Genomic DNA, 16,690 nt, shown 5'->3' on the forward strand with positions numbered 1-16,690 from the left:
AGTTGTATAATCAGTTGACCCATACAGAAAAGGTTTCACATACTGTATGAATAAATATAATACTGACACACATGGCTTATACTTTGCTTGATTTTTCCTGTATATTTTTTTTTAACTTACATATGATTTTGCATGATTCATTCCTTTTCAAGTGTGATTTTTTAAATAAAATGTATACATTATTGTCATGTGATTTTCATGATTTCCATTGATTTGTACACGATCATTCACATGAGATTCATTTATTTTCATGCATTGTTTATGATTCATTTCTCACTATTCGTTTTCACGTGTGAAAATGCTCTACAGATTATTCATTTGTTTTCACATGCATTTCTTTTACACAATAGTCATTACCAGTATTTCATGTGGTCTCATTAATCACATACTGTATTATTCAAACGATGAGTTCATAGGGCATAACGTTATCACGATGAGTTCATAGGGCATAGACGCCGTCAGTCTTTTTCCTTAAGAGTGACATTTAAGACGTAAGGGATTTTTAAAAAAAAATTATTTAAATAAAACTCGGTGTTAACTCGGTGTTATGAAAATAATCAGTCCCAACCGTTTTTTTGTTGTAATAAAAATCAAAGAGATCAAAATCTCCTGCCATTAGAAAAATTGTCTTCGCAGGTAATATGAGTCTTTAGAATGAAATGACACACACAAGGCCTCATTGTGCTTTATTAAAATCTGATGGTGTAATGAAGCTAGATGATACACTCACCTGACAACATTAGCTAATTTAGGCCCAGCTGAAGCATTGAAGCAGAGCATCTGCAAACAGAAGCAAATCAGTCATAGCAGGCTCAGGCTTGAGCAAGGCCAGGTTTCAGGTGACATTTGCCCTGGCCAAGCCTGTGTCACCAGAATGCTCTCCTCATCCACACCGCACAGCTGCTGCATATGAACTCTGATACTGAGCGTACACTACAGCGATCAAATTATAGCAACCATTTAATTTATTAATCCACCGTGGCTGTGCGAATCTGCTAGTGTGGAGTGTCTGAGATGCTTCTACCTTACACACTCATACATAAGTGACTTGTAACATGCTAATAGAAACAGATTGACACTGAGGACTCTGCTCATGGTTTAAATTAATGAACAATAATTTATACATGTAGATTAGCTGGAAAGAAATAAAAAAATATATGTTGTAGGTCTGGATCAGTGAGAGATTATTGTTATTGTTATTATTATTATTATTATTATTATTATTATACAGTATATTATACAGTAACTTTTTGTGTAAGAATATAGAATGTTTTTTGGATAAGGGTGTAAGCATAATGTAACTGTATAAGGTGTGAGTACAGAGACAAGTTACAGGTCATCAGAGAAAGAGCCTCCATTCCTCAGTAAGTGAGCATTGATTGCAATATTAATGAGCTTAGCTAAAGATAGCTAATAGCTTAATGTTAGATATTGTTTAAATCATGAGCTCCCCCATCATTTAGTTTTAACTTTGTATTGGGTTGCACACTGCAGTAGATTTCTTTCCTCTATATAATTATTTGCATTTAGAAGATCTACCCATTTATTGTAACTATAAGACATGCTCTTTTTATTATTAGTAGTAGTAGTAGTACCAAAGGACTGGAAAATAAAAAGTTTTTTTTGTTTGTTTCTGTTTTGTTTTTTGTTGGGGTTTTTTTTTGCAGTGGTTAGAGTGCTCAAGAATAGAAAAACAAGAATATATTCAAATTATTTAGTTCCTGCAATGGATTAATTATTTTTTTATATAAATTATCACAAGTTTACTATTATTACTGAGAAAAGTAAATCAGATTATTGTAACAATTAGCACTGTTGCCTTGCAACTCCAGGGTCTAGGGTTCGATTCCTTATCTCAGCGTCTGTGTGCATGGAATTTGCATGCTCACCCCATGCTTGGTGGGTTTCCTTCTTTTTTTCTCTCCAGAATATGAAAGTGTAATAATAATACAGAGACCTTGAATAGGATAAAGGCTTAAAGATGAGTGAATGCTCATTAAATAATAATACAGAGACCTTGAATAGGATAAAGGCTTAAAGATGAGTGAATGCTCATTAAATAAATAAATCCTCATTTATACTGTATCCAATACACTCCTGTGTCAATCAAGATGGCCTTTATTTGTATAAAGTACATTGTATATTATGACTTTTAATTTTTTTTTATTAATCTAATACCACCATCAACATGATTTTTTATGATTCTAGGAATTATTTAAGAAGAAGCCTCTAGAGGAAGCTAAATGATGGCATTTTCATGTTAGGGAGGGGATGCCATTTGTTCCTAGTGTGACTGCATACAGGAACAAAAAAGTAAAATCTCACGACTGAAAGTCAATATATTGTATAGAGCATTAGCTCCATCTAGTGGACAAAGTAGGAGGTGACTTAAAAAAAAGCCATAAAAGCTTTGTTACCATAACTAAAGTTAAATGAAGAGCCAGATATTTCAACTAAATTACATTTTATTTCATCAAACAAAGTGTTTTTACAAGAAAAAAAAGGGAAACAAGTATATGTTTGAAATATAGAAATGCATCAAGCAGATTAAACCAGTGAGGTGATCTAAAGATAAATAAATGATAGAAAGCATGCATTTGCTGATTCTGTCTTTCAGTCCTATTCACTCGGGTTCTGAATCACAATTAGGAGATATTCTTTGTCTGCAAATAGTAGAGAAAAAGAAAATTCCTGTTAGACTGGTATTCATTAATTCTCTGGATCAAAAAAGCAAATCGTCAACAACACACAAAAAATCTCCATTTAATATGTAAAGTGGTTTACCGGGTGCCACCATGATCTCATGTTTCTTGGATCTGACCCGTAGAAAAGTGAGGTCGTTCTGAGGGTCGATGTCTCGGACTGTGCTCCTGGCTTTCATAGCGAGCTGATGAAGCAAGCCTGCATATTGCACTGTGGTGGAATTGTCCAACGTGGTTCGAATAGGAATACCTGAAAAAAGTGTTTTAATCATATGATCGTTTTATTCCAAACAAGCTGGAAGAAAGCACATAGATAATGTGCTAAGTAATCTAATGACCAAAAATGTGTGTTGATGCTTTTATAATAGTTTTATATAAAAACATATGATACAAAAGGGCCAGAATAAACCATAACATAGAGCTGTAGAGTTTAACTGACACTGCATGATTCAAAAGTCAATCACTACGCAAAAAAATATTAGACCTGCTGATTTTCTTTTTTACTTGTAAAGTCCATTTGAAATGCAAGAAAAAGATAGCAGATGCTGACTGTAACAAAATGCACAACACAATAAGAAATAATTCTATTAAAGGGATCATCCAGAAACATGTTTCAGTAAATGTTAATATGATCTTTAGGGTCCTAATGAAAAGTTTGTAATATATTTAATTAAAAATTCTCAATGGTTGTGTAAAAAAAACACTACTTTTAACTGGTAAAAACTATCTCTGTTCTCAGCAACCTATTTCAGTGCATGTTCCTTTAAATGCTCATGATCTCTGCTGAGCCCGCCCCCCCAGTTCTGTGGGGCGTGTCTTCACAACACACATGGGGTATAGCCACGGGAGTGTAGTCCAGTGCGGGCAATGCTTTGGACTGCATTACCCACAAAGCATTGCCCACAACGCAGTGCTTTGTGGGTTATGCAGTCCAAACTGGAAAACGCCGGAAATTTAGAGCCTGAGCTTGTTTTCTTCAGTAGTTTTTGGTTTGATTTAAATACGGAACCTACGCGAAAGTTTGTAATATCGCCTGACAACGCAGAAATTAAAAGAATAGACATGCATCTAATCGATTTGTCTCTCTTATCACTGCATGGGCAGGAATTAACGGGCTGTTATGCTGCCGCGAGCAACAACAACATAAAGCGGAGAAACTTACTGAGAGAGATACGGACGCGATGTGTTTACTGATGTGTTTACATGACTTCTTAATCTTCGACAGACATCGTTATAAACCATCTAACGTAACAAAGGTAAGCATAATATAGTTTTCCGACTACGTACACAGTTTGCAACTAGACAATCTCCTTAATCCATTGTTTATTATAAACGGGCGATTAGGGATTATATAGAGACGGATGTACATAGAGAAGAAGCCATAACCATGTTCTATGAGAGTATAAGTTAACTTACACTCCGCATTCATCGTGATTATTAGAAAACCCGATCTGCAAAGATTCATAGAAAAATAAATTACTCACTGAGCCTGGTGAAGATGAAGCAGGAACACGAAGCGTTAGTACAGATCCATTTTTTAGGAGCAGCTTCCTAGTAAAACCTGCTTTATATTGACCCGCGTTTATAAAGCAGTCTGGTGAAAAATGATTATCGCAAACATGAACGCATTTAGGTAAATCGGCGGGGACGTTAGCTTTAAAAACTAAATTCAGCCACTGCGTCCTCAGTGGCTCAGATACCTAACCCTAGGTAGGTACCCTAGGTCACTAACCCTAGGTAGTGAATGACAACTGCTGTGTTCGCTATTACACCCAACAACTGACACAACACTCGCTTAGGCACCATTTTGCTTCAGCGGCGAAAAACAATAGCCGACAGCTTCTTCTCACTCGGGCGGGTCTTTGCTAAAACACCAGTGTCAATCAACTAGTGTAGGAGCGGCCTCTTGTGGTGTGGCGTCACAGTGACAGGCATTTGCGATTGGCCTGATTTCAGAAGGGGCATGTTATTGTAATAAATGAAAAGAAAACCACTGGGCGGCTCTTTATCATCGTCAAATGGTTGTGTACGCACTCTCCTAACACACAGTTCAGTCCAAACAGCTTAAAAAAGTGCATGTAGGCCTGTATGACCCCTTTAAATGTAAACTTATTTGCAATACATCCTCTATATGATTTAAACTTATTTGTAAACATACATGGCTTCATTTCTCCCACTCATAAGAAAGATACTGATACACAGATACTGGGTGTACAGTATTAGTCAAAGATTTGGACACACCGTCCAACTCCATTGTCTTTCCTGATTTTGATTTCTTTCTACATTGTAAAATGCTAAAGGCATCCAAATTATGCAGTAATCTCCTTTAAACGGTTGATATTAAGATGTGTCTGTTACTTATGCTCTGTAAAGCCTTCATAACAGTCCTAATTTGGGGTGCTTTTAATTGGTAATTTCTGAGGCTGGTAACTCTAAATAAACTTCTCCTCGGGAGCAGAGGTAAGCTGTGGGCTTGCTTTCCTGCGATGGTGTCCAAACTTTGATGTACTGTACATACATATTATACAATAATCTCCCCTAATAAATAATGTCAATTCGGATCTGATGTTCTGTTGGGGTATAAAAAGGTATGGCTGTATGTGACTAACAGACAAATTTATATAACAGAATGTTATAATAATAGTCTATAAAAAAATAACAATAACTCTAGTATTTCAATATACTCCTACGATGTGAAAGTGTCCTAATGACAAATTTATGCTAGAGTTAAATAAACAGTTACAGTCTCAGAACAGATGTGCAGGAATCCATCCATATATCTATCTATTTAGCTAGCTATCCCTCCAGCCATTATCTATACCACTTCTCCTGTGTGGGGATGCAGGGACATAGAGCCTATCCCAGGAAACACAGGACACAAGGCACGGTACAAACTTATCACACATACGCTTACACACTAGGGCCAATTTGGAAACACCAATCAGCCTACACTGCATGTCTCTGGACTGTAGCAGGGTGTAAGAGTACCAGGTGGAAACCCAGCAAGCACTGGGAGAACATGCAAACTCCCCAGGTGAGATTCAAACCCACACCCTTGAGGTGACTGCACTTACCACTAAGCCATCCACAAGAATGCTAAAATAAAACATGATTCCTTATTGTAGAAATTAAATAAATAAATAGAACAACAAACAGGCATGTTACCTTCAGCGTTTACAACTATTGTCCCTATAACACCTTTGTGGGCCTGAATCCTCTTCAGTGTCTCCTCCACTTCAGCCTGGAACACAGCAAAAGATCTGATGAAGAACAACATCTGTACATACTAACTCTCAACATCTGTCTGGATCTCAACAAGCGCTGATTACTGTATATGTTTACATCCGGGACAATGTTCAAGACAAAACTGTAAACTACAAACCCTCTTACCATGACTTCGCAGTGTCTCCGTGTCTCTGTGTTGTGGCTTTCAGCTGCTGCCTGGAGACGGAAGTGTGAAGCAGGAAACAGTCAGACCAAACCTCGGCTCGAACAAACCTTTAACATTAAAGACATTTTCCTTTCGTGGCAGTTCTAATAGTTTCTCTTTTACATCTAATCTAATTAATAATGTTTAAATCTCTTATTTCAATATACAGGACATACGCATGCAATACAGTAGTATGTCCACAACTGATTTAAATAAGTGAAAAAATGAGTTTGTTTTTGGTTTAAAAATCTTAATACAAAATTTATTGCTGTTCTTTTAAAATAATAATAATAATAATAATAATAATAATAATAAAACATACCAAAAAGCTCCCATATGTATGTACAGTACCTCTTTTTTACCTCTTTTTTTAGGAAATAAAGTGAATAAAAATAGAACTTGGCCATTAGAAGCAAGTCGTTTTTCATCTTCATTAATATAATTGACTTTTTATTTTGTTTATTTTTTATTTATTTATTTTTACTTCAAATCACAGTAATTATTAAAGCAAAGATTTTATTTACATTTTTATTCTATCATAATAGGCAATGTAAGGCTTTTGTTTTGAAAAACAATAACCGGATGATGCTGCTTAGCTCCCGCTGAGACAATAAAGCAAAGGTGTAGAATATTATGATGTGTTTCTAACAGTAGGAACCTTGCATCCATGAACTGGTTTGGGTTTGGTTTTAATGGCTTTGGACAAATAGAGCCACAGAGAAACGATGAACAGAAGGATATTAAGGTGCTCAGGCCGGTGGCGCTGGGCTCTTTGTGCGCATGCGCTGAGTCAGGTCTAAGCAGAACAGGTTCGAGCCCAAAACAAAAAACCCAGACGTGGAAAGTTGTTGCGAGTTGGAGCCGAAGTGCGATTATCCACAGAACAGGTGAGGGTTTTAACGATTATGTTGCAAAATGCAATGCACACCTCTCTCTCTCTCACACACACACACACGAGGTCAAAGACTCACAATGCATTTACAATCAGCTGATGGCTGAGTGATTATTTAAATAACAAAAATGTACATGACCAACACAAATTATTATTATTAATAAAAAATTATGTTATTTTAATGTAAAAAAAAATAGTTGTCACGTGACCTGGGATCACTTATATCATTGTAACATTTAACAAAGAAACATGACGCAGCTCAAAAGAAAGACGTAACGAAAGTAACAGAGTCTGCAAACGACTGACGTGAAGTGGCAATGAACACTTTTTCATCCAAGGCTTCACACAGGACAGCGGTTTGAAAGGCGGCGATCACGTGATTTTTAATTCCCTATTCGGAAAGGACTTCCGGTTGTTCTGCCAAATGATGCTGCCTTGTCAAAGTGTTACCCTGTTGTGTAGATAGATTTGCACTACCTTATCGAATTACCCCCAAAACCCTATATTGGTAAAGATACCATTACAGAGAGTGGAGCATATTTTAGTACTTTATTATAGCATAAGTTTACTGGAGCATTTAAGAGTAGCATATTCAGCATAGCATTAAATAATGCTTCCAGTACACTCACTCACTGTTTATCCTGTATACAGCCTATCCCAGGAGACTTGGGGCACAAGGCGGGGTATACCCTGGACGGAGTACCAATCTATAATAGGGCACACACACACACACATTTACACACACAACGGGCAAACTGGGATTGCTAATTAGCCTGCATGTCTTTGGACTGTGGGAGGAAACCTGAGTACCCAGAGGAAACCCACCAAGCACAGGGAGAACATGCAAACCCCATTCACACAGAGACGGGAATCAAACCCGGATCCTGGAGGTGCAAGGCAACAGTGCAAACCACTAAGCCATCGTACTTCCACGTCTAGTACACGCCCAAGCTTGTTTTTTCTTGCATGCGCAGAAGTAGGGAAAAGAAATGACAGTAGCATGGATTGGCAAAACACCAGTTGCAAAGTCATGCACATTTCAAATGAAACATTTCCATTTCCATTCTATATCTGAATCATATTTATTTTGTACCTTTATTCTTCTAAAAAGCAAGTTATATGTCTTATTTAATAATAATAATTATTATTTATATATTTTTTATTATTATTATTTCCTGTTTGTTGTGCAGGTGATCGCCAGTGTGTGTGTGTACATGGAGTAGAGGGCAGTGTCTTAGTGTCAGAGAGTGAAGGATGTGAAGATGCTGTCCTTACTGAGAGCTGTTTAACCCTCAGCTTTACTCACACTGTCCAGTGCTGGAGTTTACACAGAAAAGGAAGAGCGCTTGTGTGGAGTGAAAAACTAAACAGCACTGAAAAGACTGGTACTGTCATCATATCCAGTTCTTTGAATCCATTTATTTTCCAAAGTCTTTTTACTGTAAAATAAATTCTGCTTATCCATCGATTTAAACATTACACTTTATTTGCACAATAATATTCCAGGTATTTACTGAAGACATAGAGGTTATTTCATATTATAGAATTTTCCTTTTAACCCTGGAAAACCCAGACCACCTTATCCTAATAGGAAATCTATCTTCTTTGGCTGAAATGATGATACAGACCCAGTGAATCCTAAAACAGGTGTTTTTTTTTAAATTAACCCTTTCCTACTACATGTAATGACATGGTCCATATGTGACCCCTTGGGATGTCCAGTATGTTTTACCAACTGGTTACGTTCACTCATGACATAAATTTTCTCATTTCAAAATATATTTATTGATTTTACCTTTTCATCAGTCACTATGCACATCAAATTTTGCTCTAGGGCAGGAACTAAAAACACTGGCATCAAACATGCCAACCTATCAAAAAACATGTAAAATGAACAGACCTGCAAAAAGGTTGACCACAGTAGCAGCCATGATTGATGTGAAAAAAAATCAGGTTAGTTCAGTCAGTTAACACTAGATGTAAGTGTTATGGGTTCACATAGGGCACACTGGGTTGTAATGCAAAAAGAAATCGTTACTTTGGTGATTGGGTTGAATATAACGGTGAAGTAAAGGTCTGGGTCAAATATGACCCCAGGGGTGCTCCAGGGTTAAATCAAACTGGATAATCACTATATAAAAATCAATAATACATATAATACGCAAATATTTTTCAGAGTAGTTGGTTGATTCCCATTACCATTCTTGTAAATCACAGACAAATCGCCTGGTTGCGGTTCCTCGACCCCACTTTAGGAATCAGTGGCTTAGAGCTCTAATTCGTTGTCTTCAGTAACTGCATAGTCCAGCCATAATAGCAGTAGACCTGGACTGAATCCCAGGAACACTTGGCAGAAGGCCGAGGTACACTGTACATTTATGTCTCCAGCTGCAAAGTGTGCTTGAACAGTCATCAGTATACACTGACACACAGCCAAATTATTGGGGAAACAAATCATCAGAATAACATAGATAGACTTTACCATAGAGCTTCTTGATCCAAGCCTTGAGAGTCTTCATTCAACACTTAGTTGTACTGACGTACACTTTGTAACAAGCCGGAGTCAAGGTAATCAGCCTTTTTTTATTGGTGTCAGATATGAGGGGATTTCCCAGGACTGGATTCTACAAACATTGCATTGTGTGCATTGGTAATTTCAGAGCCTGTATCTAACTATGCTCGTTTTTTTTTTATTATTATAAAGGGAATGCTCTAGCACTACCATTGGTTCCGGGGGGATATATAGCTTCCAAGCCTCCTTTTTTTCGGCCCCTCTCTCTCCACCTGCAGGCAGCGAGCCTGGCACTGGGCACTGAGCACGCTGTTCTACTCACAGCCTCCGGGACAGTGTACACCTGGGGACATGGCAGGTGAGAGACAATATCCAAACAAAAAAAGATCTAAAACTGATTTTTAATTTTCAAATCTAAAAAAAGTGTTGATGAATTTTATATTAATGTGCTTGTTCCATTAGGTGTAGCCATCTGTGAGGAGACATTTATTTAACATTTAACAGAGGAATTTCTGCTTTGTTCTCTGTAACAACAAAACTTTATATTATATTGTATTATAAACGAGAATATAGAATATACAGTAAAAAGGTTAGTGAAGGAAAGTGTATAGATTCTATAACATGAGTGATAATAGAAATTGATTTGCATAATGGACCTACTGTAGTGCTAAACATAATGATAAATGGTTTGTCAATCATAACCTTACCAGTCTAATACAGTTTAAAAGAAAAATATAACATTCTTTTTTCCTTAAAAAATTTGTATGTCGTTTTATTCCTCACTCATTTTGCAGACCTTTTATCTTATTCATACTTATAAATGGTTTCCACATTTCCTGTTTGTATAGCCTCTGTATTATGGCCTTTGCTTGCTCATGCTGCTTAAAGCACACAGTTGACTGGATCAGATGACAGTAAAGTTGCCATGGCATAACTGTTGTTGTTTCGCCAGTCATGGTCAGCTGGGTCAGGGCACTCTGGTGTCAGGGGATGAGCCTCAAGCAGTAGAGGCACTGTGGGGAGTCCCCATGAAATCTGTTGCTGCAGGAGGCTGGCACTCAGCGTGCATCAGCGGTGAGAATAGAACTTTAGTATCCACATGGCTATTCATGTTGCTTAAGAAGAACTGTTGAATATTGCCGTTTGTATATACAATTTTTTTTATATAAAATATAAAAGTTGTACATTAAACACTGTCATATACACTTACCTAAAGGATTATTAGAAACACCATACTAATACGGTGTTTGACCCTCTTTCGCCTTTAGAACTGCCTCAATTTTTACGTGGCATTGATTCAACAAGGTGCTGAAAGAATTCTTTAGAAATGTTGGCCCATATTGATAGGATAGCATCTTGCAGTTGATGGAGATTTGTGGGATGCACATCCAGGGCACGAAGCTCCCGTTCCACCACATCCTAAAGATGCTCTATTGGGTTGAGATCTGGTGACTGTGGGGGCCATTTTAGTACAGTGAACTCATTGTCATGTTCAAGAAACCAATTTGAAATGATTCGAGCTTTGTGACATGGTGCATTATCCTACTGGAAGTAGCTATCAGAGGATGGGTACATGGTGGTCAAAAAGGGATGCACATGGTCAGAAACAATGCTCAGGTAGCCGTGGCATTTAAACGATGCCTATTTGGCACTAAGGGGCCTAAAGTGTGCCAAGAAAACATCCCCCACACCATTACACCACCATCACCAGCCTGCACAGTGGTAACAAGGCATGATGGATCCATGTTCTCATTCTGTTTACGCCAAATTCTGACTCTACCATTTGAATGTCTCAACAGAAATCGAGACTCATCAGACCAGGCAACATTTTTCCAGTCCTATTTTGGTGAGCTCGTGCAAATTGTAGATGGGAGATGAGTGGTACCCGGTGGGGTCTTCTCACCATTCTTTGTAAACCCTAGAAATGGTTGTGTGTGAAAATCCCAGTAACTGAGCAGATTGTAAAATACTCAGACCGGCCTGTCTGGCACCAACAACCATGCCACGCTCAAAATTGCTTAAATCACCTTTCTTTCCCATTCTGACATTCAGTTTAGAGTTCAGGAGATTGTCTTGACCAGGACCACACCCCTAAATGCCTTGAAGCAACTGCCATGTGATTGCTTGATTAGATAAATGCATTAGTGAGAAATTGAACAGGTGTTCCTAATAATCTTTTAGGTGAGTGTATTTAACACATACTAGTTGCATAAAATCAAAAACCTCGTTATGGACCTGTGTAATTATTTAATCTCAAAAGGCTACAATTTATTATAGGTAATATATGCATAGTCAGAAATTCATGTAGAGTTTGTCAATAATTTAAGTGTGTTTTTTTAAAATACTTTTAAACATCCTTTTAATTATATCATTTAATACTAATTAAAACTAATAAAAATAGTTATTAAATAATAGTTTATTATTAATAATATTATAATAGGTACATTTAATAGGTAGACATCACAGTTTAAATTGGAATATGTGTCAAAATAAGCACAATTAGAGTTTATTTTATTTTATTGTTAATAATTCTTGCATTCTAACACATATCGTCGGAGAACAGTATGTGGAACCACCATTTATTTTAATGTAAACAGGTAGCAATATGAATAATAAATAATTATCATTCCTGTTAAAGTGCTTTGGACAAAGGAAATTTGGTAACTTATTAATTTAAATTACTTAATTACCCCCAACATTGCTGGGTGCATAATTATTTGATTCGCTCTGATCACACTTTTAAAATTAATAATAATAATAATAATTATTAATTGTATTTAATTTCATTAAATGTAATTACAGGGTGCATTTAATATTGTTCTCAGTATTGTGTGCATTTAAACCGACATAGAAGCGCAGTATCTAAATCTTTAATGATTTGGTTTTAGTTACATAATTACTTATACTTATGACATTATAATACCTAATCTAATGAGTTATAATAATCTCATTTACTCTGGCATCTCTGTGTTCAGGTGATAGCTGATTCCTTTGTTTACTTGGCAAGGGTTTAGCATTTCTTCGCTCACAAAATTTTTGAACAGTTAATTAATTATTAATAAACAAAAAAAATTAATCAGTCCTTGAAGCACACTTGAAACCCTTTATACTTGGTTTTTATTATTTTAGTTATGTGACAAACCTAAGCATTGTGTGGTGGAGTTTGGCATTTAACCAAATGTGATTTAATGCGCACAGCTGGGGGAGACCTGTATGTATGGGGCTGGAACGAGAGCGGGCAGATTGGCCTGCCATCAAAAGGCCTCAGAGAGGAGAGTCAGAGAGAGGAGGAAAGGATTGGTGAGACAGACAAAGTTAAAGAGAACATAAAGAAGGACGAGGGCACCACCGATGTGTTCATCTCGATTCAAGCATTCCCCGCTCTGGTGGATGTATCAGAAGCATCTGAAATCAGCATGGTCAGCTGTGGATCCCGTCATACAGCAGCTATAACCAGTAAGACTCAGTGATATCTTTCCTGGGTTTTTTTTATATTTCATTGAATCTTATGTTTCAATTAATTAAGAGTATTCATTTTTTAGGCACTGGTGATCTCTACACCTGGGGATGGGGTAAGACATTTTACCTTCTAGTTTGTGCAATAGTGAATAGGGTGCTAATCTGATAAGCTCCTGTTTTCTTTCTTAATCAGGTCTCTATGGGCAATTGGGTCATGGTTCAAGATGCAGCTCAGATGAACCAAAAATTGTGGAGTTTTTCACAAGTGCTGGAATGAGTGTAAGACATGTAAGCTGTGGATTATGGAACACATTTGTGGCAGCAGTTCCAAGAGACCCTGTCGCACCCTGACCCACACAGTATACAGTATTCAATACAGTAATACTGTATTCTCTCTTCTGATTAAGAACAACTCAACATAGGAATAAAGTGGGTGTACAAGCATTTATCAAATATACAAATAGATCTCCAAACAAACGTGAGAAAAAAAAACCTTTGCTGTCACAAAGGAAATTGAAATACAGGGAAAAAACAACCACAATTAACACATTGTTACATTAGAACTGTTGTGTGAAGAGCAAAGTGCATGCGTGTTAAAAATGAGGCAGAGGCAAAAACAAACAAACAAAAAAAACATCTTTGGGTCACCGTGATCTTCACAGCACAATCTTGAAAGAGCTGAAACATATAATGTTGAGTTACTAAATGTTACAACAGACATGGAGATACCAAGAGACAAGACTGTAAAACTAGATTTCTTACCTAACAAAATCTGGGGACCTGGAGATGACGTGCTGAAATTCAGAAAGGTTTACAGTCCCATCTTTATCAATGTCTGATTCCTCGAGAATCTGTAAATTAAAAAAGTATGCTCATTATCAGAGCAGACAGCATTTTTCAAGCAAAGGAATAAAGGGTTAACAAAAGTGTAATAATAATAATAAACCTTGAAATGTACATGTGAGTGTGTAGGTGTGTGTCTAGTCTATTTACGTTGGTTATGAGCTGACTCATTTCCTCAGGAGTGAGTCTTGTGTCTGCAGACTCCCCAGTCAGACAGTTAACCAACTTCTCGAGATCGCCATAATCAAGTGTGCCATCGTCGTCAAAATCTGGATGATTCAGTTATATTAAATCAATTCTAAATACTTCTTTCACAGAAATTACATCTTTTATTCAGTTTATATAGTTGGCCTCTAAATTTAGTGAAACGCACAGTAAACCATCAAAAGAAGAGAACATTAAAGTGTACAAATCATTATATACCCGCTGGTCATTATATTAGAAAAACTTGTACATTATACAATCATGTGGCAGCAGTGCCAATTATATGGTGGATAAACTTGTATGAGCTTCATATTTTAGTCAAATCAAACATTAGAATGTGGGACAAATGTGACCTTAATGACTCTGTACTCAAATTGGGCTGGTTTGTTTATTTCAGGAACTGGTAATGAGCTGGACTTTTCACACACAATACTTTCTACAGTTTACACAGTAGTTTCAGTCTGGCACCAGCCAAGCTACAGTCACTACCCTCCCATTATATCTTATACCTTTTGGCCTTTATTGTTAAGCAATCTACCTGTTTAGCTTATCTAACTGTCCAATGAGAAGGATTACATATTTAAAAATGTATTTAGAAAGGATTTTTTTTTTCGATCATAACTCAAGCCTTACCGAAGATTCTGAAAGCATAGTGTGATTTGATCTCAAGTGTTGCTGAATCACTGAATGCACTTAAGAGGTCCAAGAAGTCTTCAAAGCTTAAACTCCCATCCTTTGTCTCTGAAGTGGAGAAGACATGGCAGATCCTTTTTCGAAAAGGGTTAGACTAGAATGTAGACAAAGAATTACACAGAATTATCCACAGATGCTGGGTTTACACTACCAGTCAAAAGTTTACCATATAATTTAGTGGTCTTTCCTGATACTTGTTTATTTTTATATTGTCAAACAATGCTGAAGGCATCCAAAATATGCAATAATCTTCTTTGAACAGTGGATACTGAGATGTATCTGCTACTTATGCTCTGTAAAGCCTTTATAACGACTCTAATCTGAGGTGCTGTTCATTTTGAACTGAACTTTAACTTCTCCTCTGCAGCAGAGGTCTTGGTCTTGTGCCTCCTGGCATGGTCTTCATGAGAGCCAGTTTCATTGTGGTGTTTGATGTTTTTTTGTTGAAAAAATACTGTTGACAATACTGTTTTAGCAAGAACTGTTCCAGAACTTATTTAATTATTAAAAGAATGCGGTACGTGTTATTTTATAGTTTTTAAAATCTTTAGTAACATTCTAGGACATTCTACACAAAAAAACACTTAATTACAAGGTGTGTCCAAACTTTAGATTGGTACTGTGTTTAAATAACAGAAAACAGAGGGATAGTTTAAAATCACATTTGCGTACAAATTATTCCTAAAGGCTACTTTATATCACTGACATGCAGTCATTTTTTTCAATGTGCAGGCCACTATACACTATACTTGTGTGGGTAGTGTTAATTTAAATGGTCGGTCCAGGCCACTGCATATTTTATAGTTGTGCCTGCATTAATACACCTGACTCAACTCAACTGCAGGTGTGTGTACTGTTGTTGAGTACACACGCTTCGCTTATCAACTGATTACTTCAATGATATTTGGTGTATTGTCACCTAAAATACAATTCATGGTTTTATTACTTACCTTGAGCTCTGGCAACGTACAAATTTTGCTCAAGGGTACCCGGGAACTGAGCTGTTGCCGATCATTTCTGTCCAGGAGTTCAGAGAATCTCTTATGTGCCCTGGACAAACAGGAAGAACACAAACTTTATTCTGCTGTCGATATTTTATTGTATTGTATGACTTGGAGGAAATGAGGACAGTCTGATGTGTTGCGTAACATCACCATAAAGCAAAGGTCTTGTCAGTTATTAAATTGACTTAGTTATTAAAACATTTTTGAATGAACGCTGTAACTCAGTATGAGACAGAATTTGGATTTATTAGGAGGATTTAACGTCTGTTTTACTTACAGCAGAATCTCCTGTTTAGTGAGGAAGGTGAGCTCCTAGACACACAAAGCAACAGAATTAAACGCTGAGTGAAGCTTTGTCACTTTAGGCCACATGAGCTGGGAGTTTATACGAAAACAAAAATGAAGAAAAAAAAACTTTTTTTTAAATAAAACAAATAGAAACTTTTTTAAATACTATACTGAAGACATACATCATACGTAACTTCACACTTCACCAGCACTCACTTTGTAACACATAGCGTTACTAATGACACAGCTTACAATGCTAACAGTTATGTTAGCAAGCTTTTAACGATAGCATTAATCAAACTAACTCTAATATTTACCTGATACTCCGACAGCTGATCCTTCGGTAGTTTAGTAGCTGTGGTGCCCATAACGGAAAGGCCGTATTTGCAGGTCGAGAGCAGCTCTGTTATGTTTTTGTTTTTTTAGCTTACAAACTTTACCACTAAAGCGAACTCCACTTCCTCTTCCTGCCTACGTGTGCGTTTCCATGGCAACGTATTTCCATAGAAAAGCGAAGTTCACCGATTATCATATTTATTCTTTCTTTTTTTTTTTTTACAAGGTGGAAGCATTAAAATATATTTCAGAAAAAAATATTTTACAAGGTACAAATTGGCATGTTATTGAAATACTGTATTTTTATAATTTTAATAATTTCATTTT

General features: G+C 36.6%; 3 protein-coding genes across 3 annotated transcripts; 1 reads left to right on the forward strand and 2 right to left on the reverse strand.

Annotated features, from left to right (window-relative positions):
- Nucleotides 1-2,454: 2,454 nt before the first annotated feature.
- On the reverse strand, nt 2,455-6,160 carry dynlrb2 (dynein light chain roadblock-type 2). The gene is made up of 4 exons (XM_053515745.1): nt 6,093-6,160; nt 5,868-5,943; nt 2,785-2,952; nt 2,455-2,663 (listed from the first exon to the last, which is right to left on the reverse strand). The coding sequence occupies exons 1-4, from the start codon at nt 6,093-6,095 to the stop codon at nt 2,620-2,622; spliced, it is 291 nt and encodes a 96-aa protein (XP_053371720.1). The 5' UTR covers nt 6,096-6,160; the 3' UTR covers nt 2,455-2,619.
- A 558-nt stretch (nt 6,161-6,718) lies between these two features.
- On the forward strand, nt 6,719-13,675 carry LOC128545388 (RCC1 domain-containing protein 1). Its single transcript, XM_053515617.1, has 7 exons — nt 6,719-7,019; nt 8,215-8,409; nt 9,729-9,894; nt 10,489-10,610; nt 12,735-12,992; nt 13,079-13,108; nt 13,189-13,675. The coding sequence occupies exons 1-7, from the start codon at nt 6,800-6,802 to the stop codon at nt 13,344-13,346; spliced, it is 1,149 nt and encodes a 382-aa protein (XP_053371592.1). The 5' UTR covers nt 6,719-6,799; the 3' UTR covers nt 13,347-13,675.
- Nucleotides 13,421-16,503, reverse strand: cib1 (calcium and integrin binding 1 (calmyrin)). Its single transcript, XM_053515709.1, has 7 exons — nt 16,345-16,503; nt 16,017-16,051; nt 15,686-15,785; nt 14,676-14,829; nt 13,989-14,107; nt 13,758-13,846; nt 13,421-13,673 (listed from the first exon to the last, which is right to left on the reverse strand). The coding sequence occupies exons 1-7, from the start codon at nt 16,393-16,395 to the stop codon at nt 13,652-13,654; spliced, it is 570 nt and encodes a 189-aa protein (XP_053371684.1). The 5' UTR covers nt 16,396-16,503; the 3' UTR covers nt 13,421-13,651.
- Between the last annotated feature and the right edge of the window lie 187 nt (nt 16,504-16,690).

This window comes from Clarias gariepinus, chromosome 2 (genome assembly GCF_024256425.1).
Source record: "Clarias gariepinus isolate MV-2021 ecotype Netherlands chromosome 2, CGAR_prim_01v2, whole genome shotgun sequence".
Taxonomy (NCBI): Eukaryota; Metazoa; Chordata; class Actinopteri; order Siluriformes; family Clariidae; genus Clarias; species Clarias gariepinus.

What these genes read in the sequence shown, in the direction of transcription:
- dynlrb2 (XM_053515745.1), bottom strand. An exon ending in AATAGTTGTAAACGCTGAAG is followed by an intron (nt 2,953 to 5,867) that starts GTAACATGCCTG and finishes CACTTTTTTCAG; the next exon opens with GTATTCCTATTCGAACCACG. An exon ending in TGAGATCATGGTGGCACCCG is followed by an intron (nt 2,664 to 2,784) that starts GTAAACCACTTT and finishes TACTATTTGCAG; the next exon opens with ACAAAGAATATCTCCTAATT.
- LOC128545388 (XM_053515617.1), top strand. Translation starts at nt 6,800, where the DNA reads ATGAACTGGTTTGGGTTTGGTTTTAATGGCTTTGGACAAATAGAGCCA. An exon ending in AAACAGCACTGAAAAGACTG is followed by an intron (nt 8,410 to 9,728) that starts GTACTGTCATCA and finishes ATTATTATAAAG; the next exon opens with GGAATGCTCTAGCACTACCA. An exon ending in TCATACAGCAGCTATAACCA is followed by an intron (nt 12,993 to 13,078) that starts GTAAGACTCAGT and finishes TTCATTTTTTAG; the next exon opens with GCACTGGTGATCTCTACACC.
- cib1 (XM_053515709.1), bottom strand. Translation starts at nt 16,395, where the DNA reads ATGGGCACCACAGCTACTAAACTACCGAAGGATCAGCTGTCGGAGTAT. An exon ending in CTATGCTTTCAGAATCTTCG is followed by an intron (nt 14,108 to 14,675) that starts GTAAGGCTTGAG and finishes TGAATCATCCAG; the next exon opens with ATTTTGACGACGATGGCACA. An exon ending in AGGTCCCCAGATTTTGTTAG is followed by an intron (nt 13,674 to 13,757) that starts GTAAGAAATCTA and finishes TATATGTTTCAG; the next exon opens with CTCTTTCAAGATTGTGCTGT.